The sequence below is a fragment of the Bos indicus x Bos taurus genome, chromosome 9 (assembly GCF_003369695.1).
Source record: "Bos indicus x Bos taurus breed Angus x Brahman F1 hybrid chromosome 9, Bos_hybrid_MaternalHap_v2.0, whole genome shotgun sequence".
NCBI classification, from domain to species: Eukaryota; Metazoa; Chordata; class Mammalia; order Artiodactyla; family Bovidae; genus Bos; species Bos indicus x Bos taurus.
Window position 1 is genome coordinate 81,757,908 of NC_040084.1, and position 26,968 is coordinate 81,784,875.

The 26,968-nt window shown below is 38.9% G+C and overlaps 1 protein-coding gene across 1 annotated transcript in view; it reads left to right on the forward strand.

The window, feature by feature from the left end:
• Window positions 1–26,968, forward strand: part of UTRN (utrophin) — a 557,360-nt gene that overhangs the window by 96,835 nt on the left and 433,557 nt on the right. Inside the window, 1 exon segment of the mRNA XM_027551766.1 lies at window positions 13,751–13,812. Within this exon segment, the coding sequence (XP_027407567.1) occupies window positions 13,751–13,812 (62 nt within the window).

The window sequence follows — 26,968 nt, forward strand, 5'->3', positions numbered from 1 at the left end:
CAGTATGTTTCTTCTTGTTACTTTGTTTAGCAAAATGTCCTCCAGGTTTATTCATGTCATACAGCGTGTCAGAATTTTTTCCTTTTTGAGGGGCAAGCAATATGCCATTGTCTGTATGTGCTATGTTTTGTTTATCCATTTCATCTGTGGGTGGAAACTTGGGTTGCTTCCATTTTTTTAACTATTGTGACTAATACTGCTATGAATACGGGTGTGCAGACGTTTATTCAAGGTTCTGTTTTCAGCTCTTTTGGGCATATTTTTGCGTGTCCTTTTAACTCAGGTTCAGTCAGGTTTGCTAGTTTACTTTATCCTGAGGGAAGTGCTAATGCTCTGAAGAAAGATTATCTGTCCAAATCTTTTTTGTTTAATTCACTCTCTTGCTAACTCCAAAAAACCTTTGTCATCATGAATTATGTTTTACAGTATAATGTCTAGGATGATGGAAGAGAGGTAGCAATTGCAGTGTTCTCAGAAGACTCTGTCATTGGGCTGCTGCAAGGTCAAAGGACCCTAGTTGTTAGGGTCAGTAGGAAGGAAATATGGGAGAAAACAGAAAACATTATCCTTTCTTTGCAAAGCTGTTTTGACTGTGCACAGGGAATATTGGTCTCCTACTTTAGAAATGATTTGAGAGTGAGAGAGGTCTAGTAAGGAAGCATAAGTCTTGCAGCAAATGCTTTTGGTGTTTTTATAAAACTGACTAAAATGATTAAGACTTTTCAGTCCAAAATGATGGAAGAGGAGAGAAGATATAATTACTAGCTATAAAATCATTTATTTCAGAAAAGCAAGCATGAGTTTCTTCTAATCATCAACTAAATTGATTAAATTAATCTTCAAGTTAATCTAGACTTATTGATGCTTTATTAGTCACTCAGTCATGTCTGACTCTTTGTGACCCCATGAACTGTAGCCTGCCAGACTCCTCTGTCCATGGGATTTTCTAGGCAAGAATACTGAAGGGAATGGGTTACCATTCCCTTCTCCAGGGGATCTTCCCAACCCAGGGCTTCTACATTGCAGGCAGATTCTTTACTATCTGAGCCACCAGGGAAGCCCGTTTTGATGCTTTAATGAGGTACATTTAAGACAAAGAGAAGGAAGATCTATGATATACAGAAATAATTGCCAAGTTTGCAATTCCCAGAAATGGTATAAACTGACTTTACGAATTTTTATAAACAGCAAAAAAATCAGACCCACATTGTAGACTATTAAATAAAGACAGTGCTAATTTGAAGCAGGATCCTAATTTTCAACAGTGATTTTAGGGGATAAATGATCATAGACGATAACTTTAGTGTGCTGGGGAGTGGTTGCTTGCATTGTTCATACTCTAGATTTTATCTTTTAGTTTCTTTGTCTAACCCTACTTGAATAAGCTTTTCAATAAAAATTATTAATAACTCCTGTGAACTTTTTACATAGTTATATAAACTGAAAATGAGGAAATATGCATTTTTCAACATAAAGGCTATATTTAATTTGTTTATTAACTTTAAATTTATACACCTTTAAGCAAAGAGTGCTGTGTTTCATGGGCTGATTTCTTAACTCTGAGGTTCATGGGAAAAATCTTTACCCCCGAGTTTTTAAGGGGAAACATAGTGTTCCTTTCTGGCATTTTCTTCCTGCTTATTATAAATATTTATCTTGGGCAAAGGATTGCATTCTAATGGACTTGCAATTTTGAAAATTTAGTAAAATGACTTCCTTTTTAAAAAATTATCTTACGTCTTGATTTTGCTGTGGCTCAATGTTAAAACATTCTAAAATAGAGGAAAAAAGTTCAAAAGCTACTTCTGATATACTCTATTTTTTTTAATTTAAAAATTGCATTTGCACTGCATGGTATTTCATCAGAGTACATGATCAAAGGGCAAATACTTCTTTTTTCCACAGGTATATGTTCTTTTTCTCAAAGTGAGTATAATATTAGGCTTTTTATAAAGTCTAGGTAGCTTGTGTGAACTGTGGATCTCTCTTCTCTTTAGTTGCTAAGTCGGGTCCGACTGTTGCAACCCCATGGACTACAGCCTGACAAGCTCCTCTGTCCATGGGATTCTCCAGGCAACAGTGCTGGAATGGGTTGCCATTTCCTGCTCCAGGGGATCTTCCCGACCCAGGAATTGAACCTAGGTCTCTTGTACTGCAGGCAGATTCTTTACCAACTGAACTATGAGGGAAGGCCTGAACTGTGGATAACATTCTGTTTTGCCTTAATCTTACATTTTGTCTTCTCATCTTCCTAACTGATCAGTGCCCTGATCATTTTGCCTAGATATACTTGAATTTATTGCAAGTGGTGTGTTTTAAACGATGGAACCTCCTTTTCAACAGTGTTTCCACAGTGAATAGACTAGAAGGTGGGGAGAGATGGACCAACTTAGGTACCTTTATTTTATATCTGTCTAATAATCTCTTCAGACTAGAGTGGAAAACTCACTAGAAAGGCAGATACAAGCAATTTAACCTAGAGAATTTCATTTTTAGAAATATGTGCCCTTAACTACATCTAATTTAGAAGTGTGGATTCTGATACATTTCTCTCACTCATCCTCTGAGGTTTGGTTCCCTGAGGGAACCCTTCTCGGGTACTGAGTCTTGGCATCTATGATCTCTCCCTCCCCACTAGATCCTTCCTGTCTGCATGTAATTACAAACACACGGAAGTCTCTTTATTCTCGCCATCCCAGTCCAAAGCAGACCGACAGGCAGGCAGACCTCCTCCCAGCCTGGTTTATTTTTATAGCTGCTAAATTCTCTAACCATTCTGCTTGTGCACATTGAAATGGAGAAAAATACCTTTTGCAGGGTCAGTGTTTTAAAGAAAATTGTGTGTATTATGTGCAGAGTATTATGTGTGTATTTCAGAACTTAAAAATATAGTAGACTGTAAGAGTCTCTCAGGCTCTTTTTCTCTTGAGAAATAAACAGAGCTAATGTTTTGGCTCTTACTTTTCTGGTCATTTTATATAAATGACACATTGTATATACTCTTCGGCCTGCACTTTTATTCCTTAATATAGTGTGAAAAATCCTCCCGTCTTTATATATTCTTCTTTAGTATCATTTTTGATGTTTTCATTTATACATGAAAATATACTTCTGAATAATGCCCAAGGATGAACATTTAGAATAACAATTTTTTTTTCAATTATGAAGAATGTTTTGAAAAACATCCTTTGAAAGATTTCTAAATATTTGTGTGTCTAATGATTTCGTAAGATAAATTCTCAGGATTTCTGGGTCAATGGTTATGTAATATAAAAATATTTTAATATAGATACTGTTATATTGTGCCAGGAAACTTGTAATAATTGGCAGGTCTGCCAGCCCAGCTTCCCTGTTCCCTCATAGCATCATAGGTCAGCTGGTCTTAGGGGTTAAGTTCACTTATCTTTTTTTCAGGCCTCATTTTCCCCAGCAATTCTGGTAACTTGCTTTCACACTGTGGGTTATGTCTTTCTTCTGAAAACTCGAGCTTCTGAAATGGTCTCCTTTATGTGAAAACTCTTTCCCGTTTGCTCTAATCCTGCTTGGTGTCTTCACCCAAATATCCTGCTAATCTCTAACTCAGGTGAAAAGAGTTTCCTTTCCTAATCCATTTCTCTTCTGGTCCTTTTTTTCCCTAATAGAGAGACACTATTGACCTTCCGGGCTTCCCAGTTGGTGCTACTGGTAAAGACCCTGCATGCCAGTTCAGGAGACATGAGATGTGGATTTGATCCCTGGGTCAGGAAGATCCCTTGGAGGAGGGCATGGCAACCCACTCCAGTATTCTTGCCTAGAGAATCCCATGGACAGAGGAGTCTGGGGCATTGTAACTCCAGTCCATAATCATCCAGCCAGAGAAAGGGCTCACATTTTTGTCTGCCTGTCCTGTTCTTTTCAGGCCTTTAAGACTGTTTGCTTCAGCTGGTCTCTTCCATGAATGCCGCAACACCCCCCCCCCCCCCCCCCCCCCCCGCCCGACCATTTATATATGCTTTTAACATGTCAATTCAAGGCCTAATGCAACTTTTTCCTTGAATTCTTCTCTGATCTCCTCCTCACTTCCACCAAGAAGAAACATTTTTCCTCTGAATTTATAAACATATTTGTACCTAATATATGGGCATCAAATGGTAAAGAATCTGCTTGCAATGTGGGAGATCTAGGTTCAATCCCAGGGTTGGGAAGATCCCTTGGAGAAGGAATGGTAACCCATTCCAATATTCTTGCCTGGGAAATCCCGTGGAGAGAGGAGCCTGTTGGGCTATGGTCACAAAGAGTTGGACATGACTGAGCAACTAACACACACACACACCCCTAATGTGTTAGTTATAATTGTCCATCTGTTATTTATGTACTTGCCTCATACCCGTCTCCCAATTCTTCTTCACACACCTCCCCTTGATAGCTTCTTAAAAGCAGCCCTTGGATCTTTTTTGGGACCAATAGAATTTGTCTGGTGCTCAGTAAGTGTCACCATCTGTTTCTTTATATAATGTTTTCCTCAAAATAGATGAACAACTGATTTCCATTGAAAGAGTAGAAAATATTGAAACTAAATGATGAATGTAAGAATGACTTAGAAATATTTCCTATCCTTACTGTCTATTTCTTAGACCAAAAGTCTTACAAAATGAACAAGACCAATTTGGTCATGCCCACCTGTAAATTTCTGCTTTATTTTTGCTCAGTTAATGCTAGCTCCAAGTGCTTAAAAGTAGGGTGTGAAGGGTAACCATTGTCCCACCATCAGGGTTAAAATGAAGGCAACTTTTGGACCATACCTGGCATGCACATTGGCATTTATTAAACAATCATTATTAGCAAGCAGGCTCAGAAAAAGTTTGTGCAGCCTGTTTCATGAGCTTGGTGCTCTGTCCTTTTGAAGGACATGAGGTTTTAGTTGCAAGAGATGCAGCAATATTCTAGACCTGTGCAGTGCAGTGTGAAGGCTGTTGTGACTGGTCCAAGCTGAGACATGCTAAAGGTATGAAATACACACTGAATTTCAAAGACAGAAAAAAGAATATAAGATATTAATAGTTTTAAAAATATTGAATATATGTTGATACTATTTTGGATATATTGGGTTAAATAACATTACTAAAATTATTTTTACCTCTTTTTTTTTAATGTGCCTACTAGAAAATTTAAAATTATGTGTCTTTCTGTTGGACAGTGCTGGTTTAGAGAAACAATTTAGTTAGACTTATAGACAGCACTGGATAACTAGTACCCTCCCAGCTCATGGCCAAGTGCAGGGCCTTCTAGACTTGCTAGATTTCACTTGTTTAATTGATGTTGGGACACGTCTGTTAAATATTTTGGCCAATTCACATGCATTGAATAACACTAAATACACTAGTCGGAGATTGTTTCCAACCTTCTCATTATGCCAGTTCTCAAGCCACAGAAAAAGCGCATTTCTCACATTCATTAAATTAATTAGCAAAGGCTCTGCTGTTAATGGAGACAAAGATAATTGATGCCTTTGTAGCAGCCACCTCTGGAGTTTAGCCTTTCTAATTAAATTACAGCTCATCATCTCTGGAGTGTTATCTTGGGTTGGGACAACTGTGAGCAAGTCCCTAGAGTGGTTTGCACACTGGCATGTGTGTGTCCCCTTGTAGCCAACTTTTCCAAGTTGTTTAAGCCACGTGAGGAGGCATCTTAGGTACCTGCTTTCTGCTTTCCCATCTTTCCTTTTAGAATTCTCCTCCTGCAGTTTTCAAGAGGAGGACATACTTCTTACCCTTCATCCATCTTACTGGACTGCATTATTGTGAGGCTCCAAACACAGGGCAGTTTAGGAATGCAAAGTAAAGAACACTTCCTTAAGAATTTTTAAAATAGTCAGTGACTTACTGTATCTGGGGCCAGGCTTTGTGCCTCTTTCTGTCCTCCCATCCATCCATCCATCCTTTCGTCCATCCATTCATCCATCTGTTTATCCATCTACTCACCTTAGAATCAGAATTCTGAATTGAGTTGTTGCCCTGGAGTACATGTGAAAGTAGTTTTAATTTTTTAAAAATTTTTTGAAATTTATTTATTTGACCATACTGTGAGGCTTGCCGGATCTTAGTTCCCTAACCAGGGATTGAATCCAGGCCCTGGTAGTGAAAGCACTGAGTCCTAATTACTGGACCACAAGGGAATTCCCTGAAAGTGGTTTCTATTTTATTTCATTTTAATTTTTTAAGATTGTAGGCTCTTTATTACCGAATCTTTAAAATCCAAATGTGTCTTTAAATAGAAAACTAAAGTCAGACTTCCCATGTCAGAAATTATGTCTGATTTAGCTATTACTTTGACAATGAGGCATTAGTTTTGCCAATTAGGGAATAGAGGAGACATTTTCTATAATCGAACGATCAGGTTTGTACCTCGTTAACAATGTGCTAGGACTTATGTCTGTTTCAGTATTTAAATTTACTATAAATATTGGTTGTCAACTTAAAAATGTGCCTGGGGATTCTTTTAGAGAATTTTCATGGAAACTTACTTGCATGGATTTTCTCCATCTTGAGATATATTTTTAGGAAATAGTTTTTTGAGGGTTCGTAGACAGGGCGGGAGGAGAAGGGGCCGACAGAGGATGAGATGGTTGAATGGCATCACCAACTCAATGGACATGAGTTTGGGTAGACTCTGGGCGTTGGTGATGGACAGGGAGGCCTGGCATGCTGTGGTTCATGGGGTTGCAAAGAGTTGGACACAACTGAGTGACTGAACTGAACTGAACTGAAGACAGTTTTTAGAACACAATGGATCTTTATTTAGTTGGAATAAAGTGAAGAATCAAGATTTACAGAAAAATTTTTAATTAGTCTAACTTTTGTCAATCATTAAGAAACAATTAGTTTTCTATTGACTTTTCATGACAGTGACTCATCATCTTTATGACTCATTTAGCTCCTCCTAAATAACCTCTCCTTATTCTGTGGTATTTCCAGTGATTTTAATAAAACTCTCTTACTCTCAGGATAGAAGTCCAAAGTGAAGTGTTTTGTATGTAAAGTTTACAGTTTCTTTCTCCTTGTTCTTCTGTATTTGCAACACATATAATATGGCTATATCTAAGATGTAAAAAGTTTTTCCAAAGAATACTTCCACAAAGAAAGTTTCAAACAATGCCAGGTGCCTGTAGGACTTACAGACACTCTTCAGTTAAGATTAGCAGTTATAAAGAGTTAAAGTAGGAAAACATTCCCTCCTGTATTCCTGTGCATTCACTTAAAAAGCATGAGGAACTCATCAAGGAGAAAATAGGTAAGAGGTAAATACACTCTAGAATTAGAAGATGGACAGGAATTAATGGTTATATCAAATTCTGAAAATAATTCTTCGAGGAATAAATTAATCGTTCTGCAGTCTTTTATGGATTAAGTGCAAAAGAGCTGTCGCTGAATCCTAGCCACTTTGTAGTAGTATGCTTCTGAACTTGGGCTAGTTTGGAGTCTTCAGGAAATTTCAGAGTTTAGGGGATTTTTCTTGGTAATTTTTGAGTTTCCAAAATGCCTTTTTATGGTCAGCATCATTAAGTCATTAGAGAAATGCAAATACAAACCATTATATACCACTTCACACTTACTAGGATGGTTATAATAATAATAATTTTAAAAAAGAAAGTGTTAGTGAGGATGTAGAGAATTTGAAACCCATATACATCGCTACTGGGAGTATAAAATAATGCACCTGCTATGGAGAACATTTCAGCAGTTCCTCAAAAATCTAAAGATAGAATTACCGTATGACCCCGCAGTTCCACTCCTAGGTATATATCCAGGGAAACTGAAAGCAGGGATTGGAACAGACACTAATATACAGTTTTCACTGTAACATTATTTACAATAGCTGTAAGATAGAAACAACCCATGTCTATCAACAGATGAATGGGTAAGAACATGTGGCATATACATGCAATGACTACTACATATTATGACTAGCCACAAAAAAGAAATGAGGTTCTGACACAGGCTACAACACAGATGAGTCTTGAAAACCTTATGCTAAGTGAAATAAATCAGACACCAAGGGACAGACGTTGTGTGAATTCACATCTGTGAAATATTAAGGTGGGTTAAATGCATAGAATTAGAAAGTGGTTTAGAGGTTACTGGGGCCTGGGGAAGTGGGGGAATGGGAGAAGTGTTGCTAAATGGTTACAGAATTTCTGTTTTGGTGGATGAAAAATTTGAAAATAATGAGAATGGTTGTACAACATTGTAAATGAAATCAATGTTACTAAATTGAGTACTTTAACATAATTAAAATAGCAGATTTTATGTTATATATATTCTACATAAAAACATTGACATTTTAATGTACCAAAACTCATTAAATTGCATGCTTGAAATGGCTGACTTACATGATATGTGAATTATATCTGCAGAAAGATATTTTTTAAAAAAGGCAATCTCTGTGGAGAAAACTAGGAATAAAACTACCCAGTGACCCAACAGTCCCACTACTGGACATGTATCCTGAGAAAACCATAATTGAAAAAGACACAGGTACCCCAGTGTTCACTGCAGCACTATTTGCAATAGCTAGGACATGAAAGCAACCCAGATGTCTGTCAACAGATGAATCAATAGAGAAACTGTGGTCCATAGGCAAAATGGAATATTACTCAGCCATAAAAAGGAACACATTTGAGTCAGTTCTAATGAGGTGGATGAACCTAGAGCCTGCTATACAGAGTGAAGTAAGTCAGAAAGAGAAATGTATATTAATGCATTTATATGGAATCTAGAAAGATGGTACTGATGAATGTGTTTGCAGGGCAGCATGAAAACAAAGACATGGAGAAGAGACTTGTGGACAAGCGAGCTGAAGGGAGAATATTGTACAGCAATTATCCTAAGTTTATGTTTATATTATATACATATAGATAGACTTATGGAAATACAGAATTTTGTTTTATGGTTGTAGTGTTGGATTATTTTTTTTTTTTTACAGAAACATTATTGATTAAGATTTAAATTGAGATTTGTGTCTAGGTTCTGCTAAAAGAATTTTTGATGTGCCCTTGAGCTGGTGAAGTGAACAAAAATTTTAGCTAGTTTCCTGGAAGATTTATCAGATGGTTTTGTTGATGTTTCTTGCTTCACTTCTCTTACCCATCACAAAAATAAAATTCCAGGCTGGGCAGCGGCCCTTGGATCTGTGTGAGCTTGTCAAAAGCATTTTAAGAAGAGCAAAATATTTAGAGGAAGAATTTGGAAAATCAGCCTTAAGGGATTTAACACATTTTTCTTCTCCTAATTCAGTCACGTGTTTGTCCCCCTAATGGAGAAAGGTCGTTAATGGGTAAGATTTACTAAGCCAAAAAAGGCTTTCAAAAGTTAGATGTTTTCTCTAAAATTCAAATATAAAGAAAACACTTGTTTGGAAACCTGAAAGAATATATTTAGCATGTTAATTATACTCACTTAATACACATATAAATAATCCAGTTATCTGTAAATTTGTATTATCTGCTTACATATCTTTATTTTGGAAACATTAAAATAACTGCTTGACTTGTAATGGAGAGTTGAACAAATTTGAGATTTGAAATTTGGTATAAATTTCTATATATATGATCAAAAAAATTGATCATAGTAACATGATTTAGGATTTTAGTTGTCATGCTACCAATTTTGCTAGCAAATTTCTGTCTCCTTGAAACACTGACTTGGGCCAAGGTTGTTAGCTTAATTTTTTGTGATGTGGAGGGCAGTTCTGTACTAGTAAGTGTTCCAAATTTGTTACATTAAAAAAAAAAATCTCATAATTGAAAAACTGCAGGCTAATTCCTATTCCTTTACTGAATTCATATCTGATAGAAAATAAGAGGTTTGTGTGTGTGTGTATGTGTGTGTTGTGTGAAAAGGAAATGTGAAATCAAGGCTTATTGAGATGTAAATTTCCCCTTTCCCCTTTAACTGTACCAGGAAAATGAATAAAGAAGAATGTTTATCAAGTTTGGAGTATTTTTAAAAAGTTTGAATGCAAGACATTTTATCTTTTACAATGCAGTACATTATTTCTGATGGCTCAGGGGTGAAGGAACTGCCTGCCAATGCAGGGGATGCAGGTTTGATCCCTGGGTTGGAAAGATACCCTGGAGAAAAAAATGGTAACCCACTCCAGTACTCTCACCTGGGAAATTCCATGAACAGAGGAACCTGGCGGGCTGTAATCCATGGGGTTGCAAAAGAATTGGACATGACTTCACAACTAAACAACAATAACTTCATTTCATATCATTTACTTAATTAGACACATATTCAGACTTTTATTTGAACCAAAGATAAAGACTTTTATTATAGAAACATTAACTTCTAGTTTTTACAAACATCTCTGTATGATGGGATATAGTATTGGAGAAGGCAATGGCACCCCACTCCAGTACTCTTGCCTGGAAAATCCCATGTACGGAGGAGTCTGGTTGGCTGCAGTCCATGGGGTCGCTAAGAGTTGGACATGACTGAGCAACTTCACTTTCACTTTTCACTTTCATGCACTGGAGAAGGAAATGGCAACCCACTCCAGTATTCTTGCCTGGAGAATCCCAGGGACAGAGGAGCCTGGTGGGCTGCCGTCTATGGGGTCGCACAGAGTCGGACACGACTGAAGTGACTTAGCAGCTGTATGATGGGAACCTATTTTAAATAGTTGATCTCATTCTATATGTGATACAACTGGAGGTTTTTAGTTATCATTTGGGGGCTCCCTAGGTGGCACTAGTGATAAATAACCTGCCTGCCAATGGAGGAGACTCAGGAGATGAAGGTTTGATCCGTGGGTTGGGAAGATCCCCTATGGAGGGCATGGCAGCCCATTTCAGTACTCTTGCCTGGAGAATCATGTGGACAGAGGAGCCTGGTGAGCTATAGTCCATGGGGTCTCAAAGACTCAGACATGACTGAAATGACAGTACCCACACAGTCAGCATTTGATAAGGTGACAGGTACTCATTTCTTTGTTTGCATTATCTCTGGAGAGGAACCCATATAGTATTTATTAGCTATTTTAATATATTTTTTGAAAGTAAGAAGGTTAAATGCTCAGAAAAGAGGTTTAAAAAAATGTAGAAATGTAGAGAAATAAAATGTGAAATAAAAATTGCTTCTCAGAATTTCCCAAATTCCCAATAATTTGGTAAAAGTTATTAAATTCAATGAATTTTATGGGTCTGAGAAAATGTAATACTTATGACCAATACATATATTTTTGTTCATAGCAAAATAATTGAATTTGCCATGTACTCTGAACACATATTTAAGATTAAGTTCATATTAGTGGCTGGTATGGCACTGTGCAGGCTGGTGTGTGCCTTACATACTGCGTATAACCTCAGCTCTGTCTCTCTTCCATGTGATGGTCAAGGCTGCGACATTCAGAGTGTGTCAGCAAGTCCTCTTGGTTAATAAATGGCTCATATGTGGCATTGATCAGATGGTAGAAAGCCTGAAATTGAGGCTGATGCTGACTCTGTTGTCCTTTGTGAAAGGCTAAGTCTAAGCTCAGTTGACAACACGAAGTTGCTTGGAAGTTTTTTCATCCATTGCTGTCTTTGTGTTTCAGAGTCAGTCTCCAGTTACCTTTATAGATCTGTAGAAGGGCACTCTTTTCTGAAACTGTTGCTATATTTGTTGCAGGAGTGACCTTTTAATTACAGGCACTCCTTCCAGAACAGAATAAGGCCCAAAGATACCACTAACTTGGTGAAGTCATGGTTGAACTTGTAATTATGCTATTAGAGATGAGTGAGGAGGTCTGGGTTGAAGGCAGCTCTGTGAAATTGATGCATTGAGGACAGAGTGCACTTGAGCCTTCTCTTGTTACTGTTTTACTGTTATCATGTGGGAAGCAGCCTGGCAGGATGGACAGTAGTGGAACAAGGTGTGTGTTTGTGTGTGTGTGTTCAGATAGTACCACAAGCTTTCTTCCAAATTTTCCTTACATGGACAGTGGTGGAACAAGGTATGTGTGTGTGTTCAGACAGTACCGCAAGCTTTCTGCATTATTCCAGATATTCCTTACACAGCTTTTAGAACAACTCAGAGACTATTAACATGCTCCTTTGTAGGATTTATGCCAACAGTGACTGTTGCTCATTTTAACAGATAATTGAGGAGCAATTGAAGAGGGTATGATTAGAAGTAACAGAAAGGGTAACATGGATATTTTTGTCTTGTTCACACATATACTATCATAATAATTATAACTAGAATAACAACAAAGAGCTCAATGCCAGCTCTTTGCCAAGTGTTTCCGCTTGTATCCACCAGCCCTCACGGTGCCTTGTAAGTGTTATTAACTCCCATTTCACATGACTTCCTTATACCTAATTAGATCACTTTCCCCATCTTCAAGAGGTTCAGGATGCTTTAGATTTTTTAAGGTCAATTTTTATTTGTTTGACCTGGACAATGAATTTGTAATTCAAGCCAACATTAGTCATTAAAAAATAAAGAAATAAACTTCTGTGATTTCTCTGCTTGTAAAATGTGTAGATTCCTTTTTTTTTTTTTTTAGGGAGGTTGTATATTTTCAGTTGGAGGATAATTGCTTTACACTATTGTGTTGGTTTCTGCCATAGAGTAACATGAATCAGCCACAGGTATATGTGTGTCCCCTCCCTCCTAGACCTCCTTCCCATCTCCCATCGCCTCCCATCCCTCTAGGTTGTCACAGAGCATAGGATTTGAGCTCCCTGAGTCATACAGTAAATTCCCACTGGCTCTCTGTTTTTCATATGGTAATGTACACGTTTTAATGCGACTCTCTCAGTTCTTCCCACCCTGTGTCCACAAGTCTGTTGTCTCTGTTTGCATCTCCATTGCTGCCCTGCAGATAGGTTCATTAGTATCATTTTTCTAGATTCCATATATATGTGTTAATATATGATATTTGTCTTTCTCTTTCTGACTTACTTCACTCCATCTAATAGGCTCTAAGTTCATCCACCTCATTAGAACTAACTCAGTTGTGTTCCTTTTTATGGCTGAGTAATATTCCACTGTGTATATATACCACAACTTTTTAATCTATTCATCTGTCTCTGGACATCTAGGTTGCTTCCATGTCCAAGCTATTGTAAATAGTGCTACAATGAACCCTGAGGTGCAGATGTCTTTTTCAGTTATGGTTTCCTCAGGGTATGTGCCCAGTGGTGGGTGTAGATTGCTTTCAAAGATAAGATCATTAAAACTTTGTCATGTCAGTCTTTATACAGGAAAATGGGTTACACAATTAGCTATACACTTTATCGTAGTTTTTGTTCTATAGGAATTGTATGAAAAGGGGGGAAATCATGAGTTTCTTAGTTTTTTGAAAAGAGAACTTCCATTTTTTGTCTTGAACATGTATAACATTTTTGTCATGCTGAAACTGTATTTAAACAAAACGCAATAGAAAGTCTATGTGTATATGTATATAATACTTTGAAAGCAACGTCTTGATTCTTTTCTCATGAACATGGATTTAATGGTTGGTGGCGACATGCTAAGATGTGGGGTGAGAAAGCCAGCTTCTCTGGAAAGGTGTCTGGGTCTCCCTCTGCTATGGATGTTTGTTAGCAGACTCCATACATATTGAACCCATTAGTCATCCCTTCATTAACTATGGATCATTGTGCCTCAGGAACTCTACTAACAGACAATGTAAAACTCTCCAGGATGGAGATAATCTTATTTAGCACCTGAGTAAAACTATAAACTCTAATATTTTCCCTTCTCTCTCCTTTTCCCTCCCACAGATGAACACAATGATGTGCAGAAGAAAACCTTTACCAAATGGATAAATGCTCGATTTTCAAAGGTAATGGAGACTTTCAAAAACTATGATGATTTGGATACCTCATTCTTGTTGATAGAGTTTGGTTGAAGGTGCAGTGAATTTTCCCCAGGAAATGTGATCTAACAGAAATCTTCTGAGTATGCAGATACATTTATTTTTCCTTTACTGTCTATAATAAGTTTAAATAGAAATTCTGGTGTAAGAAGTTCATGGTATAAACATTCATGGTAAAAAAGCTCTGTATTTCTATCTAACATTCTCTAGGGGCTTCCCAGGTGGCTTAGCAGTAAAGAATCCGCCTTCTAGTGCAGCAGATGCAAGAGACACGGGTTCAATCCCTGGGTCGGGAAGATACCCTGGAGAAGAAAATGGCAACCCACTCCAGCATTCTTGCCTGGAGAATCCCATGGACAGAGGAGGCTGGCGGAATACAGTCCATGGGGTTGCAAAAGAGCCGGACACAACTTAGTAACTAAAAAAAGAACAGCAGCATTCTCTAGATACGAAGCTGCTAGCTTGCTGCTTTGGATTCTGTGACTTCTTGGTGCATTTAGGAAATAATATCTCATTGGGAAATTTTTGTGCTTACTTAGCTAAAAAGATGATGATTTCATTTTTGCCTGGTTAAAATCAATTTGCTATCATTCAGGTAGCCTTTTCTACCTTGTGCAGTGTTTGGGGATTGTCCATACTGATAGGTCTGGCTAATAATGTTTACTGCCCTGTTGTTCTGTTCTTTTGAACTTCCTGATTTATTTCCCCCAAATCTGTTCTTTCTCAGCATTTCTAACCACTTGGATCATAATCAAGTTTTGATTAATATTTTTTTAGGAGCAAGAATGCTGAAGAGAGAAATTGATATTACTCTTTTTCAACTAGTTCTAATATAATTATTCATTGGTCATTGGAGTTGGAATTTTGTCTTCTAAATCTGAGATGGGAGAAGAATTTTTAGATTTTTTGATTATAGGACTATGCAAAAAACTAAACGTTTCTCAGAGAAACCCTGTTTTGGGGTTTTTAGTTTTAAAATTTCTTATTTTTCCATTTGAGAATGTTGCAAAGGTCAGGAAAATAAACATGGCATTTCTTTGAGGCAAAATCAGAATGTTTTAATATTACTTTGAGTTGCAGTGCAGTTTAAAAGTTGTTCCACGTCCCACTATTTACAGTTCATTGTTTGATTGCAGTGTATTTTTAGGTTTTCCAAGTTTTTGTTGAGGAATATTTTATCTTGCTTCTGAGAATGTAAGGAATGTGAAAACTGCCTGACTTTGATAGAGGGTCAAGGAAGAGAATTACTCCATAATTGGTGGTTTTGAGTGTAGGATTACTCTGAAGCAGACAGGTGATTTTTGGTAAAATTTTATTTGTTTTGTTCAAGAGGTACAGTTAACGTCTGGGTGCTTTGGATTCAACATTATTCAAAACTTTTGAAGTAATCGTCTTCATGTGGACCAGATTCTGGGCAACATGGTTTTAGGAACGAAGAGAATCTGTACAGGAGATGTTTCATCCCAAGGGTCTCATGAGTGCTCAGTTGTGTGAGATTCTCTATTTTGACTATTACTGAGGTTAATATGGTCCTTTTCTAGACAGCCCAAGTTAAGCAGACCTTGTTTTTAGCAGCTTGAGTCATTGTGGAAGAATCACCTTAGAGCTGATTTTGAAGATTGATTTGAAAACTTTGTAGCATTGATAGGCTTGCATTTAGGTAACATTTGAAACTAGGTGAATTGCTTTGTTCCTGTTTGTGAGACTAGAGAGACCTAGATAGTACCGTAGGACACAAAAAGAGGAAAAGTAGAGTAGAGATGACAGTTGAGCAAGAATAACTGAAAATGTTTAAGCTTATCATTGTTGCCATGACTCTGACCCAGACAAGACACTCCCTTAACGGCACATGATAGATAATTGAACTGGGGCATCACCCGGACGATCCACGTCCTTTCCAGGTCCATAGCCATTGCTGATACATGTAAGGTTAGACCCTTGAACCCAGTGCTGCCCAAGTACTCCTTCACTCTGAGCTTTAAAAATATCCTCACTTCTGTTATTGTCCTGGGACTTCTTCACTGGATGGTTCTCAGTATTTACTGATCATGTGGGTCATACACCCCACTGAATTCTTTCAAGAAGTAACTCAGTATTTATCGTGGGTCATTGATATCTTTGGGTGTCCCTGGTGGCTTAGACGGTAAAGAATCCTCCTGTAATGCTGGAGACCTGGGTTTGATCCCTGAGTCGGGAAGATCCCCTGGAGGAGGGCATGGCAACCCACTCCAGTATGCTTGCCTGGAGAATCCCATGGACAGAGGAACCTGGTGGGCTACAGTCCATGGGGTTGCAAAGAGTTGGATACGACTGAGCAACTAAGCACAGCACAGCAATGATGTCTTTAAAAAGATCTGAACACAAAGTCCGGTAGTACTGGAATAGCTAGTTTAGTGAATTTGATATTTAAATGTATACATTTATAATGGGCTTTAAGTCCCTTGTAAATTCTTTGCCCCAGGAAGCTTGTAATTATTAGCAAGACAATGAAATGATTAAGTAACATTATCAGTTATAGTAAAAGGTCCAGTTATGTAGACTGACATGGAAGCTAAAAGCTTGTTGTTGTTTTCAAGAACAACTTTTGTTAAGACCACTATTAGGTTTTTTTTTTTTTAAGAACAGTTTTTTTTTTTTTAATTTTTTATTATGGCTACTATTAAAAGGTTGTTTGGAGAAAAAAATATCAAAGTAGAGCTGCCCCTGGAAACATTTCCTTTCTGATTACTTCTGGTAAGAAATCAAAGTCTAGAAGGAAATCTGGAGGAGCCTAGAACACAGTTATCAAAGGATTTATGATTATTTGGATATAAAGAGGAGAGCTCATAACTGTCACACTAAATTCCAAGCACATTGTTTCCTCTCTTCTCGTTGTTTTGATTCTGTAAGTCGGGCTGCTTCCACACTGATGATCAGAAAAGGGAACTTCTGAACTGGAAGATTTCCATAAACTCCCCACAGATTCTTGCTGAGTTTGGGATCAGGTTGTATTTGGGCCTGGTGTCACTAGGTAATCCAGAGGTTCAGTTCAGTTCAGTTCAGTCTCTCAGTCGTGTCCGACTCTTTGCGGCCTCATGAACTGCAGCATGCCTGGCCTCCCTGTCCATCACCAACTCCCAGAGTTCACTCAGACTTACGTCCATCGAGTCAGTGATGCCATCCAGCCATCTCATCCTTTGTCATCCCCTTCTCCTCCTGCCCCCAATCCCTCCCAGCATCAGAGTCTTTTCCAATGAGTCAACTCTTCGCATGAGGTGGCTAAAGTACTGGAGTTTCAGCTTCAACATCATTCCTTCCATAGAACACCCAGAACTGATATCCCTTAGAATGGACTGGTTGGATCTCCTTGCAGTCCAAGGGACTCTCAAGAGTCTTCTCCAACACCACAATTCAAAGGCATCAATTCTTTGGCACTCAGCTTTCTTCACAGTCCAACTCTCACATCCATACATGACCACTGGAAAAACCATAGCCTTGACTAGACGGACCTTTGTTGGCAAAGTAATGTCTCTGCTTTTGAATATGTCATCTAGGTTGGTCATAACTTTCCTTCCAAGGAGTAAGCATCTTTTAATTTCATGGCTGCAATCACCATCTGCAGTGATTTTGGAGCCCCCCAAAATAAAGTCTGACACTGTTTCCACTGTTTCCCCATCTATTTCCCATGAAGTGATGGGACTGGATGCCATGATCTTAGTTTTCTGAATGTTGAGCTTTAAGCCAACTTTTTCACTCTCCTCTTTCCAGAGGTTAGCAAGAGAAAATAAAGTACTATTGAAGGGAACAGATTTTATTTCATTTCTTTTTTATCCATGTCCTTTGGTATGTTGTGGTGGACTTTAAAATGTAATTATTGATCGAGTCTACTTTTTCCGTGCAATGTGAGTCTCTCTACAGAGCAGTACTGTCCTTGTGCTAAGAAATCCAAGTAGACCCTTATGGCCTCTTCTGCCATTTAGGAATTTGTTTTAAATTCCTTCCCTGGACATCTCCTTGAGCATCCCCCCTGCCAACCAAAGTCTCAAATGCCAAATCTTGTTGATTCTAGTACCATATACATTCAACATTGTCCATTTTTCTCCATCTTTCCTGACACTGACACCCCCTTTTGCCAAATCATTTTTATTTGAGTTAAGAATAATTAAAAGCCTTTATGATGGGAGAAAATCTGTGGGAATCCTGTCAGCTCAGCCATAGGCTGTATCTGCCTTCCATCATCTTTGAGCTACTGTACAACTCAGTGAGTTGTGGAAAACGGATAGTAATGGAAATGATTCTTATCCATAAAAATGCAGAGTGGCTGGAATGCAATTGATTATTTCCCCTTGGGTAGACTAGGTTTTGCATCTGTTGTCAATTTATTTCAACTTTCCTTTATTGCATTTAACATGTGGTTTAAAAAATTTTTCTTTGAACCAGTTGTAATACCTTACTGGTTTCCTGATTGCTTAATGAGTTAAAGCCTTTAATGTACTTTAATAATACATTTGTTTGAGAGTCATGACTTTACTATTTGGGAAATTTATCCCTGAATATGTGGGCCATTATCATAATCTACCACTAGGTCTTCCTTTCCATGGTTCACCTTATCCATCTCCTTCCTTCTATTTTCTACAGAATAGCTGGAGTGTATCTTAAAGTGTAAGCCTAAATACCTCTTTCTCTTCAGTAAAATCTTTCAATGTCTATTTGTTCTTATTTGGCTTTTAAGAGCCTAAGAAGTTGCCCCTCCAATCTACTCTAATTCACTTTACTCTAGCTCATTATACTCTGGCCTCTGCAATGGACCTTCTCATGGCTTTAGCACATTCTTTTTCCTCCATCTTTTTTTAGGCAGCTCCTACTCCTTTTTCTTGCCTGAGCTTAAATGTCACTTTCCCAAGGACACTTTTTCTGAGCTCCCAGACTCGGGCAGATATGTTCTGTATGCTAAAGTGTTAACCTTTGAAGCACTTACCATAATTGTCTTTTAACTAATTGCACCTCAAAATACTTGTCTTCCCTTTTCTAGACGGTGGTATGTTCCATGGGTGCAGGGATTGTCTATTTTATTAACTGGACAACCTCTAGCATTTAATAGGCATTCAATGAGTGTCTGTAGGCTTAATAAATAAATGGATGGCAGTGACAGAAACATACATTTAAATGCCTAACAGTATGTATGTCCAAAAACCAGGTGAAAGTGGTTGTCTCGGAAATAGATGGAGTAGAGTGTGGAATTGAGCGCAGAATGGCATAAATTGCTTTATTTCATGGAAACAAACATTAGGGCTTTTGCTGCATTTATCCACAAAAACAAATCCAACTGTGCAAAGTTTCCACATTCACCTGGTGTCTTGGAGATGTGCTGGAAAGATTGTTAAATCATTATTTGGATTTAATACGTATGGTTCTCTTATTTATGGGAGAGGCTTCTTCAAATAGGATGTACCTACTGAGTGCAAAATGATGAAAAATGAACTTTAAAACTTATAATCTGCTCAATTCATTCCTCTCTAAGGGGTTTGGTTAAGAGTTTGAGAATACTGTGTAACACTTTCATAGCTAAGATAGCATTTACTATACATATATATTCTTTTTGCTGCAAGTCCTTGTTAGTATATCACAGAATCCATGCCACTTTGGAGTCTGGTTATCCTGAGAAGTCACACAGTGTAGAATAATTTAGGAGTGTTGGGTTTGAGAAGTTATGGAAAGCATGGGAAAAAATGATTATCTAGAGGAGTTGAGAATTTGGAAATTAAACACTTATTCCTGGGTATGCTGCTCATTTATTTATGACCTCGGGCAAATTATTAGCCAGCTTTTTTTTTTTTTGCCAGGTCACTTGGTTTTTATTCCTTTACCTATAAAACACACTGGAGCACAATTACTTGCCTCATATTGCTAAGAAATATTGAGGTATTATTGTGAAACTTTATAGGAGATTATAATTACCTAGGAATGCTAAATTAAAACTCTATCAGGGACCCTTCCAATTTGTGGTACCCCTGATCTGTGCTGTACATATATTTTAAAGCAGAAATGGAAAAAGGCATTGGCTCATTAAGCCCACTTTATTCCATGGTCTGGTGGGTGAAGTTTGAGTGTTTTGTTCAGTCTGATTTTAAGAGGCTCGTTTATTAGCAGATTCTTCTCCCAAGGGAGGCAGCGAAGGCCTCACTCTTTCAGTGTTTGGAAATTTGTTCTGACTTTAAGCCTGCATTTTCTTTGGCTGACTTTCAGAACTGCTCATCTGTCAGAGCAGAGATGTACAAATTGTAGAAGCTCTTTTATCAGTTTGGTGAGGCAGTTCTCAAAAGAAGTTTAAAGAATAAAGGTTAGGTAGAGAATAGGCCCACTTAAAAATGCTGAACTTCAATTTGGGCAGATTTCTGCTTTTCCTTTTTCGAAGACAAAGATGAGTCAAGTTTTCATTTCGTTACTGTTCCAAACTTGAACTTCAGATGTGTAGAACATCAGAAAGGAAATCTGTGAAGCATTTTAAAACCATTTCAATGTGAAGAGCTTTCCCAGTATGTTCCATTTGGAGACAGTGGGACATTGCTTTCAGAGTCCTGTTGTTTGCAACTCTGTTCACACTGGATGTGGAGGGTCACAAAAATAGGAGTGGGAAAGGATGTGTAGGAGACTGCAACAAAAGCTGCCTGTATGTGCTTAGTCCCCTTCTTAGTGTTATGAGGGAGACTGTACAGGCTTCCTTGTTTGACCATAAATAACATCTGTAGTAGAGATTTGAGTTGGAGTTACACACTGAGTTTACTATTGACTTATTTTCATGAATATGTGTATGGTGGCCAACTAATTATTTTAGGGGGCTGCAAACATTCACATGGTTCCTTAAATTTCAATTTATGTCTATTCACCAGTACCCATAAAGCAAACAGTACAGTGCATTTCATATTCCTGAACGGCTTCCTGACATGTTTTAGCTATATTATGTAAATATTTGGTTTTTGTTGTTGTTGTTTTCATGCAGTTTGATTGGTTTGGTTCCAAACATACTTGCAAACATGACCTTCACTTAGTTACTGTGGTTAAGGTAAAATATATATATTAAACATTATTTAACATGCTGTGTTCATACATATTGAGGATTTAATAAATAATTTTGATTGAGCTTATTAGTATTGAAACTTTGAATTGTGGTGCTGGAGAAGACTCTTCAGAGTCCCTTGGACGGCAAGGAGATCAAACCAGCCAATTCGAAAGGAAACCAACCCTGAATATTCATTGGAAGGACAATTGCTGAAGCTGAAGCTCCAGTACTTTGGCCACCAGATGCGAAGAACTGACTCATAGGAAAAAATCCTAATGCTGGGAAAGACTGAAGGCTAAAGAAGAAGTGGGCAGCAGAGGATGAGACGGTTAAATAAAGCATCACTGATTCAATGGACATGAATTTGAGCAAACTCTGGGAGATGGTGGATGACTGGATGACAGAAGAGCCTGGTGTGCTACAGTCCATGGCACTGCAAAGAACTGGACATGACTTAGCGACTGAACTTTAGTATTTGTAATCGGTAAACAAGTTTGGAAATTTGGTCGTATATGCTAAGCCTTTGTCATTGATAATCAATTTTGGGATTGATCTGCTGATAGGAAATGGCTTTTCAGCCTTCACCTAGAGAGAGGAGAGCAGAGCCACCTACCTTGTGCTTTTGCATTCAGCCATGTGACCCCACCATCTCCACCTTCAGAAATGGGCTCTGATTGGCACATGGATGTATAGACCTAAGACATTGTGGGCCAGTGAGTTATAAAGAGAGGATTCTTAAAGAGATGGTGGTTTCGGGGGGAAAAGAAGCTCTTTCTGTTAAAGAGGGCTATGAGATCTAGGAACCGTTTTCAACTGTACTTGCCCTAGGAAGCTTTTGGCTCCAATGGCTACTGGTAGCCACTCTTCAACTATGACCAGTCCTGGTGGGAGTCAGACTGGGTGGGAAGTAGGGGGAGCGGACACTGCTATTTTTATTTTTATACTTTGTTGGGGAAATAAAAAAAAATCCTGGCAACTACAAGATCTCTATTCAACATAGAATACAGAGAAAACACGATTTATTATTGAATGTTTGTGTCAGATAAGGTGCACACAGACCGTTAGTAAAAGACCAGAAATCTGGACAGAATTTCATACAAACATACAATAAAGTAGAACAAAGACCAGTAAGTGTGTTTCTCCTGGAAAGACAAACGGATGCTCCTTGTGCTGGTCTCCTGTCAATCTCCTGAGAGACTTCTGAGATGATTTTGAAGTCTTTGTTATTTTGCACTGGAAAATTGAGGATGGATTTATCAAATTCCTGGCCCCAAAATTAGGCCTGTTATGCCTTTAAGGAGAGACCCTAAGGAGAAGGAAGGGGCAGGGTGACTGCCTCTCCTTTGTTAAACAGAAGAAATCTTTTCTTTGCCTTTACATTACCACTATCAATGCCCTAACTGATGCCTTGCCCTTTTCCCATGGAAGCCTGTCTGTTGAGGCACTGGATTCTGCAGCCATTTCCACTGATTTGCTAGTTGAGCATATATGGAATGAGCTGTATTGTTTATTGGTTCAACAGACCTCACCTGGGTATTTGTTCATGGAGCGTGCAAGTAGCCTTGCCCCTGGCTGCTGGGTGTGGGAGCCTTTTGTTGTTCGGTGGCTCAGTCATGTCTGACTCTTTGTGACCCCATGGACTGCAGCATGCCAGGCTTCCCTGTCCTTCACCATCTCCTGGAGTTTGCTCAAACTCAGGTCTGTTGAGTCAGTGATGCCATCCAACCATCTCATCCTCTGTTGTCCCCTTCTCCTCCTGCCCTCAATCTTTCCCAGCATCGGGTCTTTTCCAGTGAGTCGGCTCTTCACATCAGGTGGCCAAAGTATTGGAACTTCAGCTTCAGCATCAGTCCTTCCAGTGAATGTTCAGGATTGATTTCTTTTAGGATTGTGTTCCTTATCATCCCAGTTTTCTCAGTATTTCTCAGTTACTTTTGTTTTTACCAAAAGTGTTAGTTGCACGGTCCTATCCATGAACTGTGGACCGCCATGCTCCTCTGTCCATGGGATTCTCCAGGCAAGAATCCTGGATTGGGTAGCCGTTGCCTTCTCCAGAGGATCTTCCTGACACAGGGATCGAACCCTGGTCTCCTGCATTGAAGGCAGGTTCTTTACCTTCTGAGGCACTTCTTGTTACATAGTGTATGACCTTTTAAAATAATTAAGTAATTTTTATTGGAGTGTAATTGCCGTACACTGTTGTGTTAGTTTCTGCTGTGCCAAAAAGTGAACCTGCTATATGTATGGCTATGTCCCCTCCCTTTTGGACCTCCTCACCCTGCATCCCACCCATCTAGGTCATCACCCAGCTGAGTTCCCTGTGCTGTACGGCAGCGTCTCCCTAGCTGTCTATTTTGCTCATGGTAGTGTATGTATGTCGATCCCAGTCTCCCAGTTCGTCCTGTCCCCCTTGTCCTGCTTGTGTCCACATGTTTGTTCTCTGTGTCTGTGTCTCTATTCCTGCCCTGCACAATGATTTCATCTGTACCATTTTTCTAGATCCCATATGTATGCGCTAATATATGGCATTTGTTTTTCTCTTTCTGACTTACTTCTCTCTGTATTACTTTTGATTTTCTGAAAGATATTATTGGATTTAACTTGTATTTTATGGTATTCTATAATTTTTTTAAAATTTTATTTTATTTTTAAACTTTACAATATTGTATTAGTTTTGCCAAATATCGAAATGAATCCGCCACAGGTATACCTGTGTTCCCCATCCTGAACCCTCCTCCCTCCTCCCTCCCCATACCCTCCCTCTGGGGTATTCTATAATTTCTAAGGCAAATGCACCTTCATTACTTTGACTCCTTTGTGAACACAGCAATTATCACTGCTGTGTAGCTACTGTGACGTGAGTTGGATTGCCTGAGCCATCTGCTTCTCCAGAATCTCTCTCCTTCCTTTTCCTCTTGCCCTCCCTTCTTCCAAACAAGCTTCTAAATGGAATCTTGTCCAGTGCATAAGGACTTGTGCAGACCACCACGAATTCCTAAAGAGACTGGCCGAGAGCCACGCACTCACTCATTCTTCAAGTGACTGTGGCGTGTTTTGCCGGTTTTCCTTTGTCAAGGTGCTTACTGACCTCCTTGGCATTTTATTGCTCTTGTTTTGCTTTTCAGTTGAAAGCAGTACAGCTTTCACTTTTATGCCACGGGACTGAATCATAAAGTAGGCACTGAAGATTATGCATTCTTCATTTCACCCATTAAGCTGTATGCTTTATAATTATTATGAACCTAATTTCATCAGTTTGCTTAATTTTTACTAGAGATCAGTTCAGTCAGTTCAGTTGCTCAGTTGTGTCCAACTCTTTGCGATCTCATGGACTCAGGCACGCCAGGCTTTCCTGTTCTTCACTATCTCCTGAAGTTTGCTCCAACTTATGTCATTGAGTCAGTGATGCCATCCAACCATCTCATTCTCTGTCACCCTCTTCTCCTCCTGCCTTCAATCTTTCCCAGCATCAGAGTTTTTTCCAATGAGTCAGTTTTTCACATCAGGTGGCTGAAGTATTGGAGCTTCAGCTTCAGCATCAGTCCTTCTAATAAATATTCAGGACTGATTTCCTTTAGGATGGACTGGTTGGATCTCCTTGCAGTCCACGGGACTCTCAAGAGGATTCTCCAACACCACAGTTCAAAAGCATCAGTTCTTTGGCACTCAGCTTTCTTTACAGTCCAACTCTCACATCCATATATGACTACTGGAAAAACCATAGCTTTGACTAGACGGACCTTTGATGAAGTGAAGTCGCTCAGTTGTGTCTGACTCTTTGCAACCCCATGGACTATAGCCTACCAGGCTCCTCCGTCCATGGGATTTTCCAGGCAAGAGTACTGGAGTAGGTTGCTGTTCCTTTCTCCAGGGGATCTTCCAAACCCTGGAATTGAACCTGGGTCTCCCACATTGCAGGCAGACGCTTTACCCATCTAAGCCACCAGAGAAGCTCCTTTGATACCATTTTTAAAATGATTTGGGCTTCCCTGGTAGCTTAGCTGGTAAAGAATCCACCTGCAATGTGGGAGACCTGATTTCAATCCCTGGGTTGGGAAGATCTCCTGGAGAGGGGAAAGGCTACCCACTGCAGTATTCTGGCCTGGAGAATTCCATGGACTGTGTAGTCTATGGAGTCACAAAGAGTTGGACATGGCTGAGTGACTTTCACTTCACCTCACTTTTTAAAGTGTATATTTATTTTATATGTTAGTACACATTACAAAAATTAGATGGTAGAGTAAATCCAAAGAGACATTTTAAAACCACTTTTAATTCTGCCATCAAGAGAAAAAGTACATTTTTGTTGTAAAATACTTAAAAGAAATCCTTTTACACATACACATAATTAACCAAAATGACATTGTACATAGTGCTCACTGATACATTATTGATTTTTAAGGAAAAAAAGAATTACAAGAGGTACATTTTTATTAGTGTTGAGATTTGGGATTCATAAATTAAGGATTCTTTTTTAAAATATTAAAAGAAGTATTAAAGCAAATCTTTCACTTCTTTTGAGTTTTTAAAATAACTCCTTGCAAAAAAATCACTCAAAAGAAAAGAGAGAGAGAGACTATAAAACTTACAATATGTTATCAGATGCTGGAGCATCATTTTAAAATTGATTGGGGCATCAGACTGACCTGAGAAGAATGCAAAAAATATGATGGCATGTACACTATATGGGCTTCCCAGGTGGCTCTAGTGGTAAAGAATCTACCTGCTGATGCAGGAGACACGAGAGACTCAGGTTCGATCCCTGAGTTGGGAGGATCCTCTAGAGTAGGAAATGGCACCCCGTTCCAGTATTCTTGACTGGAATAACCCCATGGACAGAAGAGCCTGGTGGGCTGTGTCCATGGGGTTGCAAAGAGTCAGACATGACTGAGCGACTGAGCACAGCACATATACACTATATATGTGTATGTGTGAGAGTGTGTATATGTGTGTGTGTATGGGACGATGCTGAAGCTGAAACTCCAGTGCTTTGGCCACCTCATGAGAAGAGCCGACTCATTGGAAAAGACTCTGATGCTGGGAGGGATTGGGGGCAAGAGGAGAAGGGGATGACAGAGGATGAGATGGCTGGATGGCATCACCCACTCGATGGACGTGAGTCTGAGTGAACTCCAGGAGTTGGTGATGGACAGGGAGGCCTGGCGTGCTGTGATTCATGGGGTCGCAAAGAGTCGGACATGACTGAGCGACTGAACTGAACTGATGCCATATCTATGGGGGCTTCCCAGGTGGCTCAGTGGTAAAGAATCTGCCTGTCAATGCAGGAGACACAAGAGACTTGGGTTCAATTCCTGGGTTGGGGTGGTTCCCTGGAGAAGGAAATGGCAACCTACTCCAGTATTCTTGCGTGGGAAACCCAGGGACAGAGGAGCCTGGCGGGGTACAGACCATGGGATTGCAGAATATTCAGATACAACTTAGTGACTAAACAACAAAAAATGCTAAATGCTGCTCAAGTCTTATTTGTCTTTCAAATTCAGGATTATTCATTTGTACTATTTTGTGTTTATTGAAAAACTATGGAAACCCTCACTTGTAAATGGGGAGGGTGACTTGAGTTTGGCATTTCTGCAGGGCCAGGCACAAAGGAGTTATTCACCAAATATTTGTCCAATTGAATTATTAAACTGTATTCTCTCTGTCAGAGAAGCTTCTGCAGATAAGCCTCGGCAGAGAATTAAAAATCTAAACAAGAGTTTAACTGTCGGGCTGAATCAACTTTTATTTTTATTCAGCAATGACTTCTGACATTTCCAGCTGTTTCCGAGGGTGGATCCCATGTTTAGAGCCTGTGATTTGAAAGTACCAGAGGTGCTTTAAAGCCATGAACTTGAAACAGAATTTTCATTCTTAGTTCATTTACTTGTGGCATGTATCTTGTTTGCTGTCTTTGGGAAGTCATTAAATTAATATACCCCATCCTTTTCTCCTCCCACCTCACCTCTGATTAACTGTTCTTCCCTATATGTCAGGACCCCGTGCTCTCGTAATTTTATTTGCAATTCAGTGTGGACTTTGAGAACCTGGGTTTGGAGTCAGACCTGTGGTATCATTGTCTGGTTC